This window comes from Phyllobates terribilis, unplaced genomic scaffold (assembly GCF_046119375.1).
Source record: "Phyllobates terribilis strain yellow unplaced genomic scaffold, ASM4611937v1 Scaffold_9__5_contigs__length_417890890, whole genome shotgun sequence".
NCBI classification, from domain to species: Eukaryota; Metazoa; Chordata; class Amphibia; order Anura; family Dendrobatidae; genus Phyllobates; species Phyllobates terribilis.
Window position 1 is genome coordinate 170,466,466 of NW_027362769.1, and position 20,266 is coordinate 170,486,731.

The 20,266-nt window shown below is 47.8% G+C and overlaps 1 protein-coding gene across 3 annotated transcripts; it reads left to right on the forward strand.

The window, feature by feature from the left end:
* Nucleotides 1-4,026: 4,026 nt before the first annotated feature.
* Nucleotides 4,027-17,226, forward strand: GMPPA (GDP-mannose pyrophosphorylase A). 3 transcript variants are annotated; one of them, XM_073647352.1, is made up of 13 exons: nt 4,027-4,120; nt 4,656-4,706; nt 5,660-5,757; nt 8,458-8,561; nt 8,716-8,908; nt 9,693-9,752; nt 10,054-10,184; nt 12,286-12,417; nt 12,502-12,599; nt 14,399-14,445; nt 15,279-15,371; nt 15,470-15,638; nt 16,775-17,226. In XM_073647352.1, exons 2-13 carry the CDS (start codon nt 4,667-4,669, stop codon nt 16,873-16,875), a joined length of 1,266 nt encoding a protein of 421 aa, XP_073503453.1. In that variant the 5' UTR covers nt 4,027-4,120; nt 4,656-4,666; the 3' UTR covers nt 16,876-17,226. The 3 variants fall into 3 exon arrangements, with proteins under 3 accessions (XP_073503453.1, XP_073503454.1, XP_073503456.1); XM_073647353.1 differs by having other exon boundaries at nt 4,040-4,109; XM_073647355.1 differs by lacking the exon at nt 4,027-4,120 and adding an exon at nt 4,127-4,303.
* The last annotated feature ends 3,040 nt before the right edge of the window (nt 17,227-20,266 follow it).

Here is a 20,266-nt window from a genome sequence, read left to right on the forward strand (position 1 = left end):
AGTATGATGTCCCCACAGAGCCCCCCCCTACACAGCATGAAGTCCAACAGAGCCCGCCCTACACAGTATGAAGTCCCCACAGAGTCCCCCCTACACAGTATGACGTCCCCACAGAGTCCGTCCTACACAGTATGAAGTCCCCACAGAGTCCCCCCTTCACAGTATGAAGTCCCCACAGAGTCCCCCCTTCACAGTATGAAGTCCCCACAGAGTCCCCCCTACACAGTATGGTGTCCCCACAGAGTCCCCCCTACACAGTATGATGTCCCCACTGCGCCCCACCACACAGTATGATGCCCCCACACAGTATTATTGCCTCCTACACAGTAGGTTGTCCCCACAGAGCCCCCCCTACACAGTATGAAGTCCCCACAGAGCCCCCCCTACACAGTATGAGGTCCCCACAGAGCCCCCCCTACACAGTATGATGTCCCCACACAGCATGTAGTCCCCACAGCGCCCCCCTACACAGTATTATGTCCCCACAGTGCCCCCCTACACAATATGAAGTCTCCACAGAGCCCCCCTACACAGTATGATGTTCCCACAGCGCCCCCCACACAGTATTATTGCCTCTTACACAGTATGATGTCCCTACAGAGCCCCCCTACACAGTATGATGTCCCTACAGAGCCCCCCTACACAGTATGATGTCCCCATAGAGCCCCCCCTACACAGTATGATGTCCCCACAGAGCCCCCTACACAGTATAATGCCCCCGCAGAGCCCCCCTACACAGTATGATGTCCCCACAGAGCCCCCCCACACAGTATGATGTATCCACAGAGTCCCCCCACACAGTACGATGCTCCCCACAGACTGATGCCCCCCCACACAGTATGAAGTCCCCACAGAGCCCCTCCTACATAGTATGAAGTCCCCACAGAGCCCCCCTTCACAGTATGAAGTCCCCACTGACCCCCACTACACAGTATGAAGTCCCCACAGAGCCCCCTCCTAAACAGTATGAAGTCCCCACAGAGTTCCCCCTTCACAGTATGAAGTCCCCACAGAGCCCCTCCTACATAGTATCATGTCCCCACAGAGTCCCCCCGACACATTATGATGTCCCCACAGAGTCCCCCCTACACAGAATGATGTCCCCACAGAGCCCCCTCTACACAGTATGATGTCCCCACAGAGCCCCCCTACACAGTATGAAGTCCCCACAGAGCCCCCCTACACAGTATGATGTCCCCACAGTGCCCCCCTACACAGTATGATGTCCCCACAGCACCCCGTCTACACAGTATGATGTCCCCACAGCGCCCCCTATACACTATGTCCCCACAGAGCCCCCCCTACACAGTATGATGTCCCCACAGCGCCCCCCCTACACAGTATGATGTCCCCACAGCGCCCCCCTACACAGTATGTCCCCACAGAGCCCCCCTACACAGTATGATGTCCCCACAGAGCCCCCCCTACACAGTATGATGCCCCCACACAAGTATTATTGCCTCCTACACAGTATGATGTCCCCACAGAGCCCCCCTACACAGTATGATGTCCCTACAGAGCCCCCCCTACACAGTATGATGTCACCACAGAGCCCCCCCCACACAGTATGATGTCCCCACAGAGCCCCCCCTACACAGTATGATTTCCCCAGAGCCCCCCTACACAGTATGATGTCCCCACAGAGCCCCCCCTACACAGTATGATGCCCCCACACAAGTATTATTGCCTCCTACACAGTATGATGTCCCCACAGAGCCCCCCTACACAGTATGATGTCCCTACAGAGCCCCCCCTACACAGTATGATGTCCCCACAGAGCCCCCCCCACACAGTATGATGTCCCCACAGAGCCCCCCTACACAGTATGATGTCCCCACAGAGCCCCCCACACAGTATGATGTACCCAAAGAGTCCCCCCACACAGTATGAAGTCCCCACAGAGCCCCCCTACACAGTATGATGTCCCCACAGAGCCCCCCCACACAGTATGATGTCCCCACAGCGCCCCACCACACAGTATGAAGTCCCCACAGAGCCCCCCCTACACAGTATGAAGTCCCCACAGAGCCCCCCCCACACAGTATGAAGTCCCCAGAGCCCCCCCTACACAGTATGAAGTCCCCACACAGCCCCCCTACACAGTATGATGTCCCCACAGAGACCCCCCTACACAGTATGATGTCCCCACAGCGCCCCCCCACACAGTATGATGCCCCCACACAGTATTATTGCCTCCTACACAGCAAGATGTCCCCACAGAGCCCCCCTACACAGCATGAAGTCCCCACAGAGCCCCCCTACACAGTATGATGTCCCCAGAGCCCCCTCTACACAGTATGATGTCCCACAGAGCCCCCCCTACACAGCATGAAGTCCCCAAAGAGCCCCCCTACACAGTATGATGTCCCCAGAGAGCCCCCCTACACAGTATGATGTCTCCACACAGCCCCCCACACAGTATGATGTCCTCACAGAGCCCCCCTACACAGTTTGAAGTCCCCACAGAGCCCCCCCTACACAGTATGATGTCCCCACAGCGCCCCCCTACACAGTATGAAGTCCCCACAGAGCCCCCATACACAGTATGAAGTCCCCACAGAGCCCCCCTACACAGTATGATGCCCTCACAGAGCCCCCCTACACAGTATGAAGTCCCCACAGAGCCCCCCTACACAGTATGAAGTCCCCACAGAGCCCCCCTACACAGTATTAAGTTGCCACACAGCCCCCCTACACAGTATGTCACCACAGAGCCCCCCCTACACAGTATAATGTCCCCACAGCGCCCCCCCACACAGTATGATGCCCCACACAGTATTATTGCCTCCTACACAGTATGATGTCCCCACAGAGCCCCCCTACACAGCATGAAGTCCCCACAGAGTCCCCCTACACACTATGATGTCCCCACAGAGCCCCCCTACACAGTATGATGTCCCCACATAGCCCCCCCCACACAGTATGATGTCCCCACAGAGCCCCCCCTACACAGTATGATGTCCCCACAGAGCCCCCCTACACAGTATGAAGTCCCCACAGAGTCCCCCCACACAGTATGAAGTCCCCACAAAGCCCCCCCTACACAGTATGATGTCCCCACAGAGCCCCCCCACACAGTATGATGTCCCCACAAAGCCCCCCCTACACAGTATCATGTCCCCACAGAGCCCCCCCATACAGTATGAAGTCCCCACAGAGCCCCCCCTACACAGTATGATGTCCCCACAGAGCCCCCCTACACAGTATGATGTCCCCACAGAGCCCCCCCCACACAGTATGATGTCCCCACAGAGTCCCCCCTACACAGTATGATGTCCCCACAGAGCCCCCCCACACAGTATGAAGTCCCCACAGAGTCCCCCCACACAGTATGAAGTCCTCACAAAGCCCCCCCTACACAGTATGATGTCACCACAGAGCCCCCCCACACAGTATGAAGTCCCCACAGAGCCCCCCCTACCCAGTATGATGCCCCCACAGAGCCCCCCCTACACAGTATGATGTCCCCACAGAGCCCCCCCCCACACAGTATGATGTCCCCACAGAGTCCCCCCTACACAGTATGATGTCCCCACAGAGCCCCCCCACACAGTATGAAGTCCTCACAAAGCCCCCCCTACACAGTATGATGTCACCACAGAGCCCCCCCACACAGTATAATGCCCCCACAGAGCCCCCCTACACAGTATGATGTCCCCACAGAGCCCCCTCTACACAGTATGAAGTCCCCACAGAGCCCCCGTTACACAGTATGAAGTCCCCACAGAGCCCCCGTTACACAGTATGAAGTCCCCACAGAGCCCCCGTTACACAGTATGATGTATACACACACACACGTGCGGGTGATCTCTACATTTGCGGTTTCCCGCAGCTTTGCGTTTCTTTTTGCCGTGATGTCTCATCGTGGATCCGGCACCAGAGGCAGAACCTCCAAGTGGGTAATTCTTTTTTTTTTCCTCATGTTTTATTCGTGACGTCACGAACCTGTCAAGTCCGTTTGCCGTTACCATGGTGACCACGCACAAATCACGTACTTCGTCACATGCCTCCTTCCATCCAATCAGGGCCGCTAATCAGCCAAAACTACAACTCCCGGCATCCTCCTTCCCAGCTGACGTGCCGTATAGTGACTGAGGCGGAAGTGTGAGGTGAAGTGCAGGTATTTGGGGTCTTGTTGTGAGGGGTTACTGGGGGTGTCATGCTGTACCGGCCGCAGCAACAACAGCGGGGGGACTACAAGTGTCAGCATGACTAGCTCCTGTTATGCGGTAATATGTCCATGTACTCTGTGGTTTATCTGCCTCTGGAGGACTACAACCCCCTGCAGGAGCAGGCTCTTCTGGTATTTGTAGTTCCTGCATAGATTTTTATAAAAGCTTTTATTGAAGTTTTTCCATATTTCTGACTCCATCGCCTTTTGTCTGTTTGTTTTTCTATATCGGACGGCCCCTCACATTCCACAGCGGAGGGTTTGTTACAGGTGCGTCCAGTCTGGACAATTCCCCGATGGTCGTTACAGTGTGTCAGCGGCGGAGACAGATCTGAATTGTGCCGCGAGGATGATACAACTGTAGCAAACCCTCTGCTGTGAGGCGTCTGCGGACTCCCTGTGACCTGCCGGCTCCCCGGGTCGGGGGTCGTCAGGTTGTCGGATCTTCTTATAATTGTTTTTTATGCTTCGCTCTCGTTTTTAGATTCTGCAGAAATGTTGAAGGCCGTCATCCTGATCGGGGGCCCCCAGAAGGGTGAGTACTTCACGTTACCTGCCGCCACCTCCGCCCTCAGCCACTTATAGGGTGTGTAGACTTTTGCAACCACTTCACCAATGCATTGAAAACCAGAAATGAAGCCGCTTTGCACATAGTCCACCTAGCGTTTTGTGTATACAGCGCTGTGTTGTTTGCACTGTGTAACCATGGAAATGCACATTCTGCTCCTGCAGACTCTTCTTTTTCCGCTAGACGAGGAGCAACACATGACTGCAGGGCCAGACCGCACAGGAGTCTGTAACCGCGGAGACGCATCTGCTTGCCGTCTGTAACCGCGGAGACGCATCTGCTTGCCGTCTGTAACCGCGGAGACGCATCTGCTTGCCGTCTGTAACCGCGGAGACGCATCTGCTTGCCGTCTGTAACCGCGGAGACGCATCTGCTTGCCGTCTGTAACCGCGGAGACGCATCTGCTTGCCGTCTGTAACTGCGGAGACGCATCTGCTTGCCGTCTGTAACCGCGGAGACGCATAGGGCTGTGTACATAAAACGGCAAGAACAGCAAAGTTGTGAGTTTTATTTTTTACCCCCAATGTACTGGAGCAATAGAAAATTTCTGCAAATAATAATGGGTTTTCCGACAACTGTCTTCTGGCAGTGACTGGGGGAATCTTAATTTTTTTTGGGGGGGGGACAGACTGCTGGGACTTTTAGTGATTTTAAAGGGGTTGTCCACTACTAGGACAACCTCTTCTCATTTCTCATGTTTGACCCCAATAAAATAAAAACACCTATACTCACCTCTGGTACCGGCGCCGTTCCAGCGGTGTTGGCGCTCGCGTTCCAGGGGCTCATGAGGTTGTTGCATTACACGAGCCCTGCGCCTGATCAGCACCGGCTTTACTCTCGAACAGCGGGGTCTAAATACCGTTCTCAGTAAATCCAGTATGGAACTCGCGTTTATGGGGGTCTCTTCTCTCACTTTGTAGGTACCAGGTTTCGGCCTTTATCTTTTGAGGTTCCCAAGCCCCTGTTCCCCATTGCCGGGGTCCCAATGTTACAGCATCACATCGAGGCTTGCAGTAAGGTAAGATTTACAGTAAAAGTGTTCTCCCGCGCTGCTCAGGAGGCGAGCGGCGCTGATTATGCATCGTCGGCACTATCCCTACCACGCGATCAATGTTACTTGCCTCCTAATGCAAAAGTGAGCAGCGCTGCAGAACCTCTTTACAGAGTGTTTTCACATCGATGGATTAACCTGAAGTTGGGTCATCATTATGTGACATGTTGGGCTAGGGGAACTTCAGCGCTGGGCTCGCCATTGTATCGTCCTCGTACAAATGGCTGTGTCTTGTCCTGCTGCTTAAAGGGAAAAGGTAGGCTGCCTCTGGCGCAGTCTGCCTCTGGCATCGCGCGGTCTGCCTCTGGCGCAGGCTGTTTCGTCCTAAGTTATTGCAGCTGTATATGGTTTAAACTGTGACGTTACAGAGAAAACCTACTTTGAAACCTGGACAGGGACTGTGTTTCTCTAACTAGTCCGAGGCCGTTCCCCGGCAGCTTCTCACCACCCTGCTCCTCCATATATGAGTGTGTGTATATAGGGAGAGACCTGTCAGTCTGGGGGATCGAGGCAGGGATCTTGGACTAGTTATCAGAGACATGTAGTCCCTGCCCAGTGTATTTTTTTTTTTTATAAATGCTGCAGCATAAAATGCATCCTGCTGCAATAACGCACGCTGACACTGGCCGCAGGGATCAGCTGATAGGGTATACACTGTGTTCCAAATTATTATGCAAATAATATTTTCTCAGATTTTCCCAAATTACCTATATGAATTGCAGTCATTGTAATTTTCCAGTCAAATAACTATTAGAGTACAATTGAAAGGTTTTTGTACAAACTGCCTATGATAACAGGATATTTTTTTAAAAATAAAAAACTCAAACTGCCTCAAAATGCATGTTCCAAATTATTATGCACAGCAGAGTTTTCAACCTTTTCATTTTAATAAAGAACAAAAAAATGGTCATTTTTGAAATTCTAAGCATTAGCAGGATATTACAAACTGAAATCAAACAGTTTTCAACTCAAAACTTTATTCTAGGTGATGTTACATTTTCACATAGGACCCCTTGTTCGAAAGGAGCTTCTGAACTCTCTCGTCCATTGAATTTGTCAGGTTTTGGATGGTTTCTGCTTTAATTGTTTTGCATGAGGACAGAATACCCTCCCAGAGCTGTTGCTTAGATGTGAACTGCCTCCCGCCATCATAGACACTCCTTTTGATGATGCTCCAGAGGTTCTCAATGGGGTAGAGGTCAGGGGAGCATGGGGGCCACACCATAAGTTTGTCCCCTTTTATGCCCATAGCAGCCAGAGATGCAGATGTGTTATGTGCAGCATGAGATGGTGCATTATCATGCATGAAAATGATCTTGCTGCAGAATGCACGGTTCTTCTTCTTGAACCATGGAAGGAAGTGCTGTTTGAGAAACTCAACATACATTATGGAGTTCATCTTTACCCCTTCAGGGATCCTAAAGGGGCCGACAATCTCTCTCCCAATGATTCCAGCCCAAAACATTCCTCCACCACCTCCTTGTTGGCGCCGTAGCCCTGTTTGCATGGAGTGTCCATCAACCAGCTATCCTCCACTCCATCCATCTGGACCATCGAGCGTTGCACGGCACTCATCGGTGAACAAAACAGCTTTGAAGTCACTCTTCATGTATTGTTTGGTCCACTGGAGCCTTTTCTGCTTTTGTGCAGTGGATAGAGGAGGTCGACAGGATGGCTTACGCACAGCTGCAAACCTCTGAAGGACTCTGCATCTTGTTGTTCGGGGGACGTTGGAGGCACCAGCAGCTTCAAAAACTTGTCTGCTACTATGACAAGGCTTTTTTGCCGCTGCTCTTTTAACCTGACGTAATTGCCTGTAGGAAAGAGTCCTCAATTTTCCCTTATCAGCACGCACACGTGTGTACTGTGAATCAGCTACATACTTCTTGATTGTGCGATGATCAGGATGAAGTGTCTTGGCAATGTTGATTGTAGTCATGCCTTGACCTAAACACTCCACAATTTGTTGCTTCTCAGCAGCCGACACATCCTTTTTCTTTCCCATTTTGGCTGAAAATGTAGGCTGCTTAATAATGTGGGACAGCCTTCTTAAGTAGTCTTGCCTTTCATTGGACACACCTGCCAAACTAATTAGCACAGGTGTCTGCAATTGCTTACAGTGATATAAAGAGCCCTGACACACATCACCATCAATGAGTTTAACTGACAAACAAAAAAATTCTTACCTTATCACTCCTAAACACTTTTTGCATAATAATTTGGAACACAGTATAGGGAGAGACCTGTCAGTCTGGGGGATCGAGGCAGGGATCTTGGATTAGTTATCAGAGACATGTAGTCCCTGCCCAGTGTATTTTTTTTTTTTTATAAATGCTGCAGCATAAAATGCATCCTGCTGCAATAACGCACGCTGACACGGGCAGCAGGAATCACCTGATAGGGTATAGATGGTGCTGTTGTAGGGCACTTCACTGCTCTGCTGATCTGGAATTAGTCTTAATCAGTGTCAGATCTGGAAATCTTGGCTCTGTACAGACTGGTTATGATCTTGCACTGATGAGAATTAACAAGCCAGGAACAGATTTCTGTAAGCTGTGTACAGTATACCCCAGGGCTTAGAGACCGCACACCTGTTTGGTTCCAGTTATATGCCAGTACAATAACATTACTGGTAGCGACCCATGTGACACCGTTCCTGTCTTGTAGGTGCCAAATCTGAAGGAGATCTTACTGATCGGATTTTATCAGCCCAATGAGGCCCTGAGCCGCTTCCTTGTCACAGCGCAGCAAGAGTTTAAAGTAGCGATCAGGTGAGACGATGCCGGGAGCTGTGAGATCTGAGATGATGGGGAAGGAAGCAGAATTTTGAGTGCAGCTCTGGTTGTGACTGTAAATTAATGTGACGATCGGCTTATATCGGTACGAGTTGTTCCTCTATATATCAGTCTCCTGTCCTCTCTGCAGGTATCTGCAGGAATTTTCAGCTCTGGGTACTGGAGGAGGCATTTATCACTTCCGGGACCAGATCCTCTCCGGGGGCCCGCAGGCGTTCTTTGTGATGAATGCAGATGTTTGCTGCGAGTTTCCTCTCCCCCAAATGCTGAAATTTCAGAAGGAACATGAAGAGACGCACCAATACATCATGCTGGGAACCACGGTAAGCCCGATGGACAGAAATCTGTCACCGATCACCCACCCAGCCGGACTGCTGCAGCTTGTGCTGAGCAGTGTGAGATCTCAGCAGTGAGGAGGAACACTGAGGAGCTGTCGGTCAGGCTAGGTGGCCGTAGATTGCGTGTAACCTATACATCTATTGTGACATGGGGTTTCACAGTAAATACATCGCACCCATCAGGTATGGGAGGTTTATTTAATAATGTATAGGGAAATCTGGTGACAGATCCTCTGAGGAGCTCAAGATCTCTGCTTGCTGGAAAAGTTTTGTTTCTAAGGTCTGACAATCATTCCAAGTGTAGCGAGCCGTGCGCCCGCTGGAAGTGATCAGGATGGCTTCAGATTCCGGATATAAACAAGAGGGAATTCATTTACTGGCAGCAAACGGCGATCTCATAATGGTGCAGAGTTTAAAGCAATCCCTGAATAATGGGGTCGGCCACTTTCTAGGCAAATTTTGACCTGCACTCAACACCTGGGTAAAAGAATGGGTAGGGAAGTGGTTGTGTGGATAAATCACTGACTGCCGCCATCTTTATTGCTGTGGACATAACTGCGCCACCATCCGTGTTTACACCTGAGATCAGCAGACGGCAAAGCGGTGAGAAGGTGGATATTCTGATTGGCTAGGACAGAAGATGTCCGTTTTCTGTATTGTAGAAAGTGGCCTGTCCCTTTTAAGCCTTATTTGCATATTTTTGCTTTCATTAAGGTAAATGTTCGTTCCCATATGCTGCCTAGAATTATGTACATCTCCCTGTTTGCAGGCGAATAGGACTCAGTCTCTGAATTACGGCTGCATCGTGGCGAAGGCAGATAACCAGGAGGTAACGTGGTGACGCTTGTAAGGTGGCGGGAGAAGGAGGAGGTAATGTCATGATAGGACACGGGGTGGCTGACCAAATTTACAGCAAGGTAAAAATGAGGCATCTGACAGTCCTGGAAGCCTGCAGATGGGGGGATAGATTACTACTGTGCAAAATAATTGTGGCCTCCTGCAACTGCCACTAGGTGGCGCTTGCTGCATACCGGCTCACAGTTCCTCTGTGCGTACATTGGGCTCCCCCTAGTGGTGACTGCAAGCAGGATCTGATCATTGTGCTCCATGGTTGTCTTTGTCCTCGGCAGGTCCTGCATTACGTGGAGAAGCCGAGTACGTTTGTCAGCGACATCATCAACTGCGGCATCTATCTCTTCTCACCTTCAATATTCCAGCACATCGCCGAAGTTTTCCAACGCAACCAGCTGGAGGCGCAGCTGTGAGTCGCCCCATTTCTCTCCGGCTTGGATATCCCTCTCCTTTCTAACGCTGTGGTGTCTCCCTTTTTCATTTATCATTTCCTCATGTACATTCATTCTTCTTCTTCTTCTTTTTTCCTCCTCTTCCTCTATGTTCCTTGTGCTTCCTGCATGTGCGGCCAGTTGTTCCTCCTGCATCAGGTGAGTGCTGTGTGTGGCATGGGCACCGCCGCCGGTGATGGCACTGGACACCTACCCGAGCTCGCTGATCTATTCAATCATCACAACCATTTTACCACTTTTGTCTTCTTCTTGTTATTCATCTCTGACCTTTTAAAGGGAACGTATCCACGGGAATTGGAAATCACCAGTTTCTGTCAAGTTTTTATGCCATAGTTCATTTAAAAAAAGAAAAAAAATCGACAATTTAGTCAAGCAATCTCTGCACTAAAGCCCGTCTCTAGAAATCCTGCCCAAGTGCCATTGTCCTCTAATACAGTGACATTATATGGAGCCGGGACAAGGAGCTGCAGCACAGGACGCAGGATTAGCGCATGCGCTCGGTTCCAGACCGGCTTAATATGACTTGCATCGTCCGCTTGCCAGATTGGCAGGTGTACAGCAGGGACCGCTGGACTCTTCTGCTCAGTGACTCCGCCTCCTTGACTCCAGCAAGTGCATTGGAAAGTGCATCCAGCGATGCAGGTAGTGGTGACCAGAGGACAAATCATCTGACAGCTTCCCTTTAAATTTTCGATATCATTATCATTAGTTTAAGATCTTCACAATCTTACTTTTTTTTTTTTTTTTTTTATCTAAACCTCATATTGGGCTGATGATTCCTGTTCTGTAGAGATCACTTCTCAGCAGTCATTTCATTATCATCACAGATGGGATTACATTGAAAGGTAACAGCGCTATATAGATAACACAGGAGCCACCATTCATAGGTGAGGTCACAGCTCACCTCCTCCTCCTCCTGTATAATTACTGATAACACCTCTATATACAGTAGATAACACAGGATCCACCATTCACAATAGGTGATGTCATAGCTCACCTCCATCTCCTGTACAATGACTGATAACACCTCTATATACAGTAGATAACACAGGATCCACCATTCACAATAGGTGATGTCATAGCTCACCTCCATCTCCTGTACAATGACTGATAACACCTCTATATACAGTAGATAACACATGATCCACCATTCACAATAGGTGATGTCACAGCTCGCCTCCTCCTCCTTTCCTCCTTTACAATGACTGATAACACCTGTAGATAACACAGGATCCACCATTCACCATAGGCGCTCACAGCTCACCTCCTCCTCCTCCCCATACAGGTCAGAGTCCGCTCCAGACTGTCTCCTATGATCCCGGAGACTGCTGTAAAGCTCCTGACAGGACACTGGTAACATAATCTTGAGACCTGACGGCCGCCCCCTGAATTCTGTACAGAAAATAGAAAAATCTGTAGTAATAATACAATAATAATCAGGATGTAACTTGTATAAGAACTGGTGGGTGATACATTCCCTTTAATGACGGGGTATGATGAATGATGGCTTTTCAGTTAGAAACATCTGCCTGTCTGTACATTTGCTATGCTGTTTAGCTATTTCTTAAAGGGGATGTCTAGGAACAGAAAAACATGGCAGTTTTGTTTTTCAGAAATGGCACCCCTCCTGTGTGCAGGTGGTGTCTGGTATTGCAGCTGAGCTCCATTCACATCATAGTAGTTGCAGCCCCAGCTGTAATGACACAATGCATGGATCAGGTGTAGGAGAGGGAGGCCATGTTCTTCTAGTCCTGTGGACGCTGGGTGACTGGATATGGCCTCCACAATGGCCTCCATGGAGGCGTCTGATCCTCCTACTGGTAAGGCTGCAGTGGATGGAGACGTCTGCTCCTTCTTATTGCCGGCTGGTAAATTACATCTTACATGTGAAGCACGGACCTGCTGTACGGCGTCTCTCAGAATCACCGTGTGCTGTGTACACACTCAGCCAGCAGGGGGCAGCGATGAAAAGTCGGGAGAAGCCAGAAAGCAGTAACCATCTGAATGCTGCAAATAAAGTGGAAGGAAAATAACCCATTGTTTTCCCTTGTGTTGCAGCGAGGAGAACTCGAGCTGGCAGCGGACGGAGGTGATCCGGCTGGAGCAGGACATATTCACCGCTCTGGCCGGACGTGGGCAGCTCTACGTCTACAAAACCGACGGCTTCTGGAGTCAGATAAAGTCCGCGGGGTGAGTGTGAGCTCCTGGGTAGAGCTCAGCGCAGGCATGGGGCCGCTCAGCTCACTGCTGTGTGTTTGTATCCTCATCCTCCAGCTCAGCCATATATGCCAGCCGCCTGTATCTGGACCAGTACCACATAATGCATCCCGAGAGACTGGCACACAACCAGGAGGGGGCGCCGATCATACTGGGTATGGCTGAACGTTGTCTTATTGCTATATCTACAACCTCTCCAGCCCTCACCATTGGAATCATGCATGGGGTCAGACTCCCCTGGGACTCGGTAATACAACCCCTGGCAAAAATGATGGAATCACCGGGCTCGGAGGATGTTCATTCAGTTGTTTAATGTTGTTGAAAAAAAGCAGATCACAGATATGGCACAAAACTAAAGTCATTTCAAATGGCAACTTTAGGGCTTTAAGAAACACTAAAAGAAATCAAGATTAAAATGTGGTATTCAGTAAGGGTAATTTTTTTCAGACCAAGCAGAGGGAAAAAATTATGGAATCACTCAATTCTGAGGAAAAAATTATGGAATCATGAAAAACAAACACACAAATGAACACTCCAATACATCACTAGTATTTTGTTGCACCACCTCTGGCTTTAATAACAGCTTGCAGTCTCTGAGGCACGGACTTAATGAGTGACAAACAGTACTCTTCATCAATCTGGCTCCAACTTTCTCTGATTGCTGTTGCCAGATCTGCTTTGCAGGTTGGAGCCTTGTCATGGACCATTTTCTTCAACTTCCACCAAAGATTTTCAATTGGATTGAGATCCGGACTATTTGCAGGCCATGACATTGACCTTATGTGTCTTCTTTCAAGGAATATTTTCACAGTTTTTGCTCTGTGGCAGGATGCATTATCATCTGGAAAAATGATGTCATCATCCCCAAACATCCTTTCACTTGATGGGATAAGAAAACTGTCCAAAATATCAATGTAAACTTGGGCATTTATTGAAGATGTAATGACAGCCATCTCCCCAGTGCCTTCACCTGACATGCAGCCCCATATCATCAATGACTGTGGAAATTTGTATGTTCTCTTCATGCAGTCATCTTCATAAACCTCATTGGAACGGCACCAAACAAAAGTTCCAGCATCATCACCTTGTCCAATGCAGATTCGCTATTCATCACTGAATATGACTTTCATCCAGTCATCCACAGTCCACGATTGCTTTTCCTTAGCCCATTGTAACCTTGTTTTTTTCTGTTTAGGTGTTAATGATAGCTTATGTTTAGCTTTTCTGTATGTAAATCCCATTTCCTTTAGGTAGTTTCTTACAGTTCGGTCACAGACATTGACTCCAGTTTCCTCCCATTCGTTCCTCATTTGTTTTGTTGTGCATTTCCTGTTTTGGAGACATATTGCTTTAAGTTTCCGGTCTTGACGCTTTGATGTCTTCCTTGGTCTACCAGTATGTTTGCCTTTAACAACCTTCCCATGTTGTTTGTATTTGGTCCATATTTTAGACACAGCTGACTGTGAACAACCAACATCTTTTGCAACATTGTGTGATGATTTACCTTCTTTTAAGAGTTTGATAATCCTCTCCTTTGTTTCAATTGACATCTCTCGTGTTGGAGCCATGATTCATGTCAGTCCACTTGGTGCAACAGCTGCCCAAGGTGTGATCACTCCTTTTTAGATGCAGACTAACGAGCAGATCTAATTTGATGCAGGTGTTAGTTTTGGAAATGAAAATTTACAGGGTGATTCCATAATTTTTTCCCTCTGCTTGGTCTGAAAAAAATTACCCTTACTGAGTACCACATTTTTTATCTTGATTTCTTTTAGTGTTTCTTAAAGCCCTAAAGATGCCATTTGAAATGACTTTAGTTTTGTGCCATGTCTGTGATCTGCTTTTTTTCAACAACATTAAACAACTGAATGAACATCCTCCGAGCCCGGTGATTCCATAATTTTTGCCAAGGGTTGTATATTCTCTAAGGCTTCTTATGGTTTCCCCTCTGCAGGAAAGGTGTACATCCATCCCACAGCCAATGTCGATCCAACCGCAGTGGTGAGTATCTGGCATGATGAGATGGACGGGGGGTGCGCAGGGATCTCCTTATGGGTCCGCACTAGGAGCTGTAGGTATTTGGTGCAGCTCCATATGGTACATGAAAACGGTACAGAAATTCAGACATCCAAAAAAGCTGACGTGATCGAGGTGAACCACCCTGGACCTCGGCATAGTGGTAACAGACCCAGACTAAGATTTGTGTCTTCATGGTAACAGAATACGAGCAAACCCGGTGTAGTCTGGAATTATTTCACTCCTTCTCCTTAAAAGAGTTGTCCCCGTCTAAAAAACTTTATTCCGTACAATGAGGGAAAAAAACAAACAAAATGAGTATTACTTACCCTTACCAGATCTAGCACTGTCTCCACCAATACATTGATCGGTGTTGTTTGGCTGCAGTGGTGATATCACCGCCGCAGCCAAACAGATTGGTGCAGCAGTGGAGAGCTGGTGCCGAACCGAGAAAGGGTTGTCTGTATTACTACAAGATGAAGGGGCTTGGAGTACGACATGCAGGATCTGACTACACAAGGTTTGTAGTCTGTAACTATGGAGACACACAGGATTGTATTGGAGCTGTACACAAAAAGGAGTCTTTAAAAGTATTTGCAGAGTTATTTTGCATGCAACAGAACAATCAGAAAAATATTGCAGAAGCTTGATTAGGATTGTGTGTGTACACATATATATATATATATATATATATTATATTATATTATATTATATTAATGAAGAGCATAAATGTTATTTTTGTGCTCAATTCCCCCAAAACACCAAATTAAATGTGTAACTTTATTTTTTTCTTATTTCTACATTTCTTTCTTTGACAGCTGGGCCCCAATGTGTCTATTGGTATGGGAGTGACTATCGGAGCCGGGGTCCGGGTGCGAGAGTCGATCATTTTACATGGTGCTGTGCTGCAGGTAAGCCGCGTACCCCCTGTGCCCCGGGAGCCGCTTGACCCTTGTGCCCCGGGAGCCGCGGTCTGACGATATGAAACTCTCGCTGCTTCGCTCTGCAGGATCACAGCTGCGTCTTAAACACCATTGTCGGCTGGGACAGCAGCATTGGCCGATGGGCCCGCGTGGAAGGGACACCCAGCGACCCCAATCCTAATGACCCTTACTCCAAAATAGACAGCGAGACCCTGTTCCGGGAGGGGAAGCTCACACCTTCAATCACAATTCTGGGTAAGAAACTTCACAAAACATTACTGATGAAGGAGAGGTAAGTGTTCAGAGGAAGAACAGCGGAAGCTGGAGCTTAGTGTTACAGGATTAGTATTGACAGGTATTACATTAAGGTGTCGGATGGGGCAGACATTTACCTATAGGGGGCACTAAAGTTTTACTTCCATCTGCCGGAGAGCTGATCTGCATGCTGTGTATTCGAGACTGAAATAGCGCGCCTGGAACGCTGCTTGTGATCTTATTCCTGCCGTTGCCTCCTCTCATTCTAAGAAATAGATTCAATAATGTTTAATTTTTCCATCTATTTAACCATAGGAGGGCTTGTTTTTTTGTGGTGGGAAATTACATTGATGATTTTTTTATTTTTATTTGCAGTGGGGACAATTAATGCAAATATGTATGCTCTTTTTATTTTTACTGATTTTATTTTTTTTACACATCGACTTGGACTTATAAAAAATGTTTGTTCTCACGGGAAGGAGACAATTTAAGGGTAAAATTCCCTTTTATAGTGCCAAGTCAGAAGCAGAGCCGATCTATGCTGGCAAAATACCCGGCGATCACAAGGCGCTGCAGGAAAATCAGCTAAAGCCGATGCTTATTTACTGCATTTAAGTGCTATGAAGCCCCGAAATAAGGGACAGAATCTGTGATAAATGGCTTCTTTCTTCTCCACAGCGTCCTCTGCTGGCTCAGACATGGGGACCACTCCTGCTCCGCATCGATTGCAGGGGCTTTAACCCCTAAGCCTTATATTTATGCCGCTTGTTTTTCACATTTTTAACTCCATAAGGACCAGGTTACGTTCCATTAACGTATGAGATGAATTAGTGTCGGAGCTGCAAAGCTTGAGTGAGATTCTGGCGTGCCGAGGGGTGGGAGTATGAATCGCCGCCCCCCGGATTAGTGGTCACACGTGACTGATGATTTAGATCCGAGTATATGAACTGGAAACGATTCATTGCAATCCAGACTGTGACAAGCAAACAAATCTGTCGCGATTCTGCACCAAATAGCGTCTGGCAGATGGGTGGAGTTGTAGTTTTGCAGCAGTTGAGAGCAGCCGCTTTAGGACACTTGTGGTTGTCGCATCCATTGCTTTCTGTGTTTTCTTACCGTTCTGCTTTCTCCTGCAGGATGTAACGTCTCCATCCCTGCGGAGGTGGTGATATTAAACTCCATCGTCCTCCCACACAAGGAGCTGAGTCGCAGCTTTAAGAATCAGATTATTTTATAGTTTTGCGGCGTTGAGCTGCGCTCAGGGCCTGGACTGCGATCTGCGGACGGCGGCCCCTCCAGCCCACCAGGATCCAGATGTTCACGTGACCTCTGGAGTTTCTGCTGCTGATAAAAAATTGGACGCGGAGCGGCCGGAGATCAGAGATCGTTTCCTTCCAGGCAGTGGAAACATAACTGCTGCCAGGAGACATAACTAAACACTAGCGGCGGCAGCGGCCGCGCTCTGTAGACCTCCGCCCCGGGGTGTTCTCATTTTCCACTGTAAATTTATATCACATATCCAGAACGTCCGCGGGCCGAGACCTCGACCTCCGAGCAGAAGAGTTTATTAAAAGTTATATTTGGAGAAGTGATTTGTGCAGTTTTTGTAAAACTTCCACATCATCCTCTGTGCAGGAAATAGAAGTCTTACATATAGATACATCCATGTTTATTGATTTTTGACAAGTAATTTTACATTATTTTTTTTTTTTTTTAGGGTTAATATCCACAAAGTGTAACCTTAGCTAAATAAAAGTAATTCACACAAAAGTTAAGTATTAGAACACCTTTCCTATTTTCTCTTGAACAGTTTAATTAAAAGGGGTATTCCCAACCCCAAGATCCTGTCCCATTATGCAGTAGGTATAATATTAGCAAATATCTCCAATTAGAAATTTAGTACAGTTCTCCTGATTAGCTATGTCGCTTACCCCATTTGCAGTAGCTTAGGTATCCATGGTTACGACCAGTAGTAAACTCTCACTGAGTGGTCAAAACCATGGATCTCTAAGCTACTTCAATGTCTGCACATGGGGTAATTGATATAGCTAATCAGGAGAACTAGACTACATTTCTAATTGGAGGTATTTGCTAATATTATACCTACTACATTGGGATATGATTTTGTAGATGGAAATACCCCTTTTAATAATGGGGCAGATTTACTAATCCACTCTAATTTTAGGCTGAATCCAGATGTTTGTACTCGGTCCGTGATACACAGATGTCTGAATTCAGCCTTTACCCATGCGGGCGCATTCTCTGAATGTTGAGGAAATCTGCCGCAATGTTATAGTATCAGGTGAACAAAGCGGCTGTGGCAGTGATTTGGTGTAAAAAGGGTGGTCTGCAGGATTGGTAGATTACCTATCAGTGGGGGTCTGACCACTCAGACCTGCCCCAATCAGTAGCATGAGAAACCTTTATCTCAGGCCACAGCTCCACTATCAGTATTTCGTCAGTATTCAGTCAGTATTTTTTTCTCAGGAGTGGGAGCCAAAACCAGGAGTGGGTGATAAATGCAGAATTGGTGACTTGTTTCTATTCTCCCTTTTCTCTGATTGTTCCTCTCCTGATAGTGGGTCCGTGGCCTCATACCCACCATCAGTAATACCAGCGTTCTGGACGCAGCATATCTTCGCTGCGTTGTACGGTACAAGCACAGTGGATGGGATTAATAGAAATCTCCTGTCCACTGTACTCTCTTTTTACGCTGTGCAAAAGGCACCTGCAGTGCGGGTCTCTGAGCCACAGCATGTCAATTTCTCTTGTGGGAACGCTTAGTCTTCTGTCTGGAATTTCCCCATAGACTTGCATTAGATGTGGTAAATCCACAGTTACAAAAAGCACGTGCATTGTAAGTGCGTTTACACAGGTGTTTTAACCCTGGTTTAACCTAATAAAAAAAAAAAAAAGACGTAAGGGTCACTTTATTTTTGATAACCAGCCAAGGTAAAGCAGACAGCTGTGGGCTGATATTGTCAGGCTAGGAAGGTCCATGGTAATTAGCTTTGCCCAGCTCTTCCAGATTGCCCTGGTGCGGTGGCAATTGGGGTAATGGTGGTTGATGTCAGCAGTGATTTGTCAGATATCACAGCTGGCATCAACCCCTGGGGTTAGTAGTAGAGGTGTCTATAATAAAATCGGACACACACACACAAAAAGTCTCCCCCACAATATCCCTTGTTCAGCAATTAAAAAAAAAAATCCAAAACAGGTCCGATGTAGTCCACGTTCCCCGATATCTCCGGCGACTGAATAGCAGTAAAGTGATTGCTATTCACAAGTACCAGGTACTAACTACAACTCTCATCATCGTTGTCAGCTCTCACTGTGCTCAGCAAGACCCGGCCGCGATGATGAGCATTGTAGTCAGTACCCGGCACCTGTGAATAGCGGTCATTTTACTACTATTCACAGTTGCTGGAGACATCGGGGAACGTGGATGACATCGGAGCTTCATGGGAACATTTTGGGTAATAAATTGGTGAATGAGGGACTGTATTGTTTATATTTGTCTTAAGTTTTTCAGGTATCCTTTTCTAGACTACTTCGGATTCATTGGATTATGGCGGACCTGCATGGGATTTTTTTATTTCCAATAAATTGGTAAACGAGTGATTGTGGGGGGGGGGGGGGGGGAGAGTCTTTATTCAAATAAAAAAAAAACAATACTTTCATTACCAGGTTAGTATTGGGGGTGTCTGATGGAGACTAGTGAGGAGCGCAAGTACTTGAGTTAGAAATCGCAGGTGCTCGAATAAGATGTTCGCGTCCCCGCATGTTCTGAAGCCACTCCTTTGTTATTTTAGCTGTGTGCTTAGGGTCATGGTCTTGTTGGAAGGTGAACCTTCGGCCAAGTCTGAGGTCAAGAGCAATCTGGAAGAGGTTTTCATCCAGGATCTCGCTACTTGGCCGCATTCATGTTTCCTTCAATTGCAAGTCGTCCTATCCCTGCTGCTGCAAAACACCCCCATAGCATGATGCTGCCACCACCATGCTTCACTGTTGGGATTGTATTGGGCAGGTGATGAGCAGTGCCTGGTTTTCTCCACACATACCACTTAGAATTATCACCAAAAAGTTCTATCTTCATCTCATCAGACCAGAGAATCTTATTTCTCATAGTCTGGGAGTCCTTCATGTGTTTTTGAGCAAACTATGCGGGCTTTCATATGTCTTGCACTGAGGAGAGGCTTCCGTCGGGCTACTCTGCCATAAAGGCCTGACTGGTGAAGGGCTGCAGTGATAGTTCCACAAAGTAAACTTTCTCCCATCTCTCTACTGCATCTCTGGAGCTCAGCCACAGTGATCTTCGGGTCCTTCTTTACCTCTCCCACCAAGGCTCTTCTCCCACGATTGCTCAGTTTGGCTGGACAGCCAGGTCTAGGAAGACTTCTGGTGGTCCCAAACTTCTTCCATTTAAGGATTATGGAGGCCACTGTGCTCTTAGGAACCTTGAGTAATGCAGAAATTCTTTTGTAACCTTGGCCAGATCTGTGCCTTGCCACAATTCTGTCTCTGAGCTCCTTGGGCAGTTCCTTTGAGCTCATGATTCTCATTTGGTCTGACATGCACTGTGAGCTGTGAGGTCTTATATAGACAGGTGTGTGCCTTTCCAAATCAAG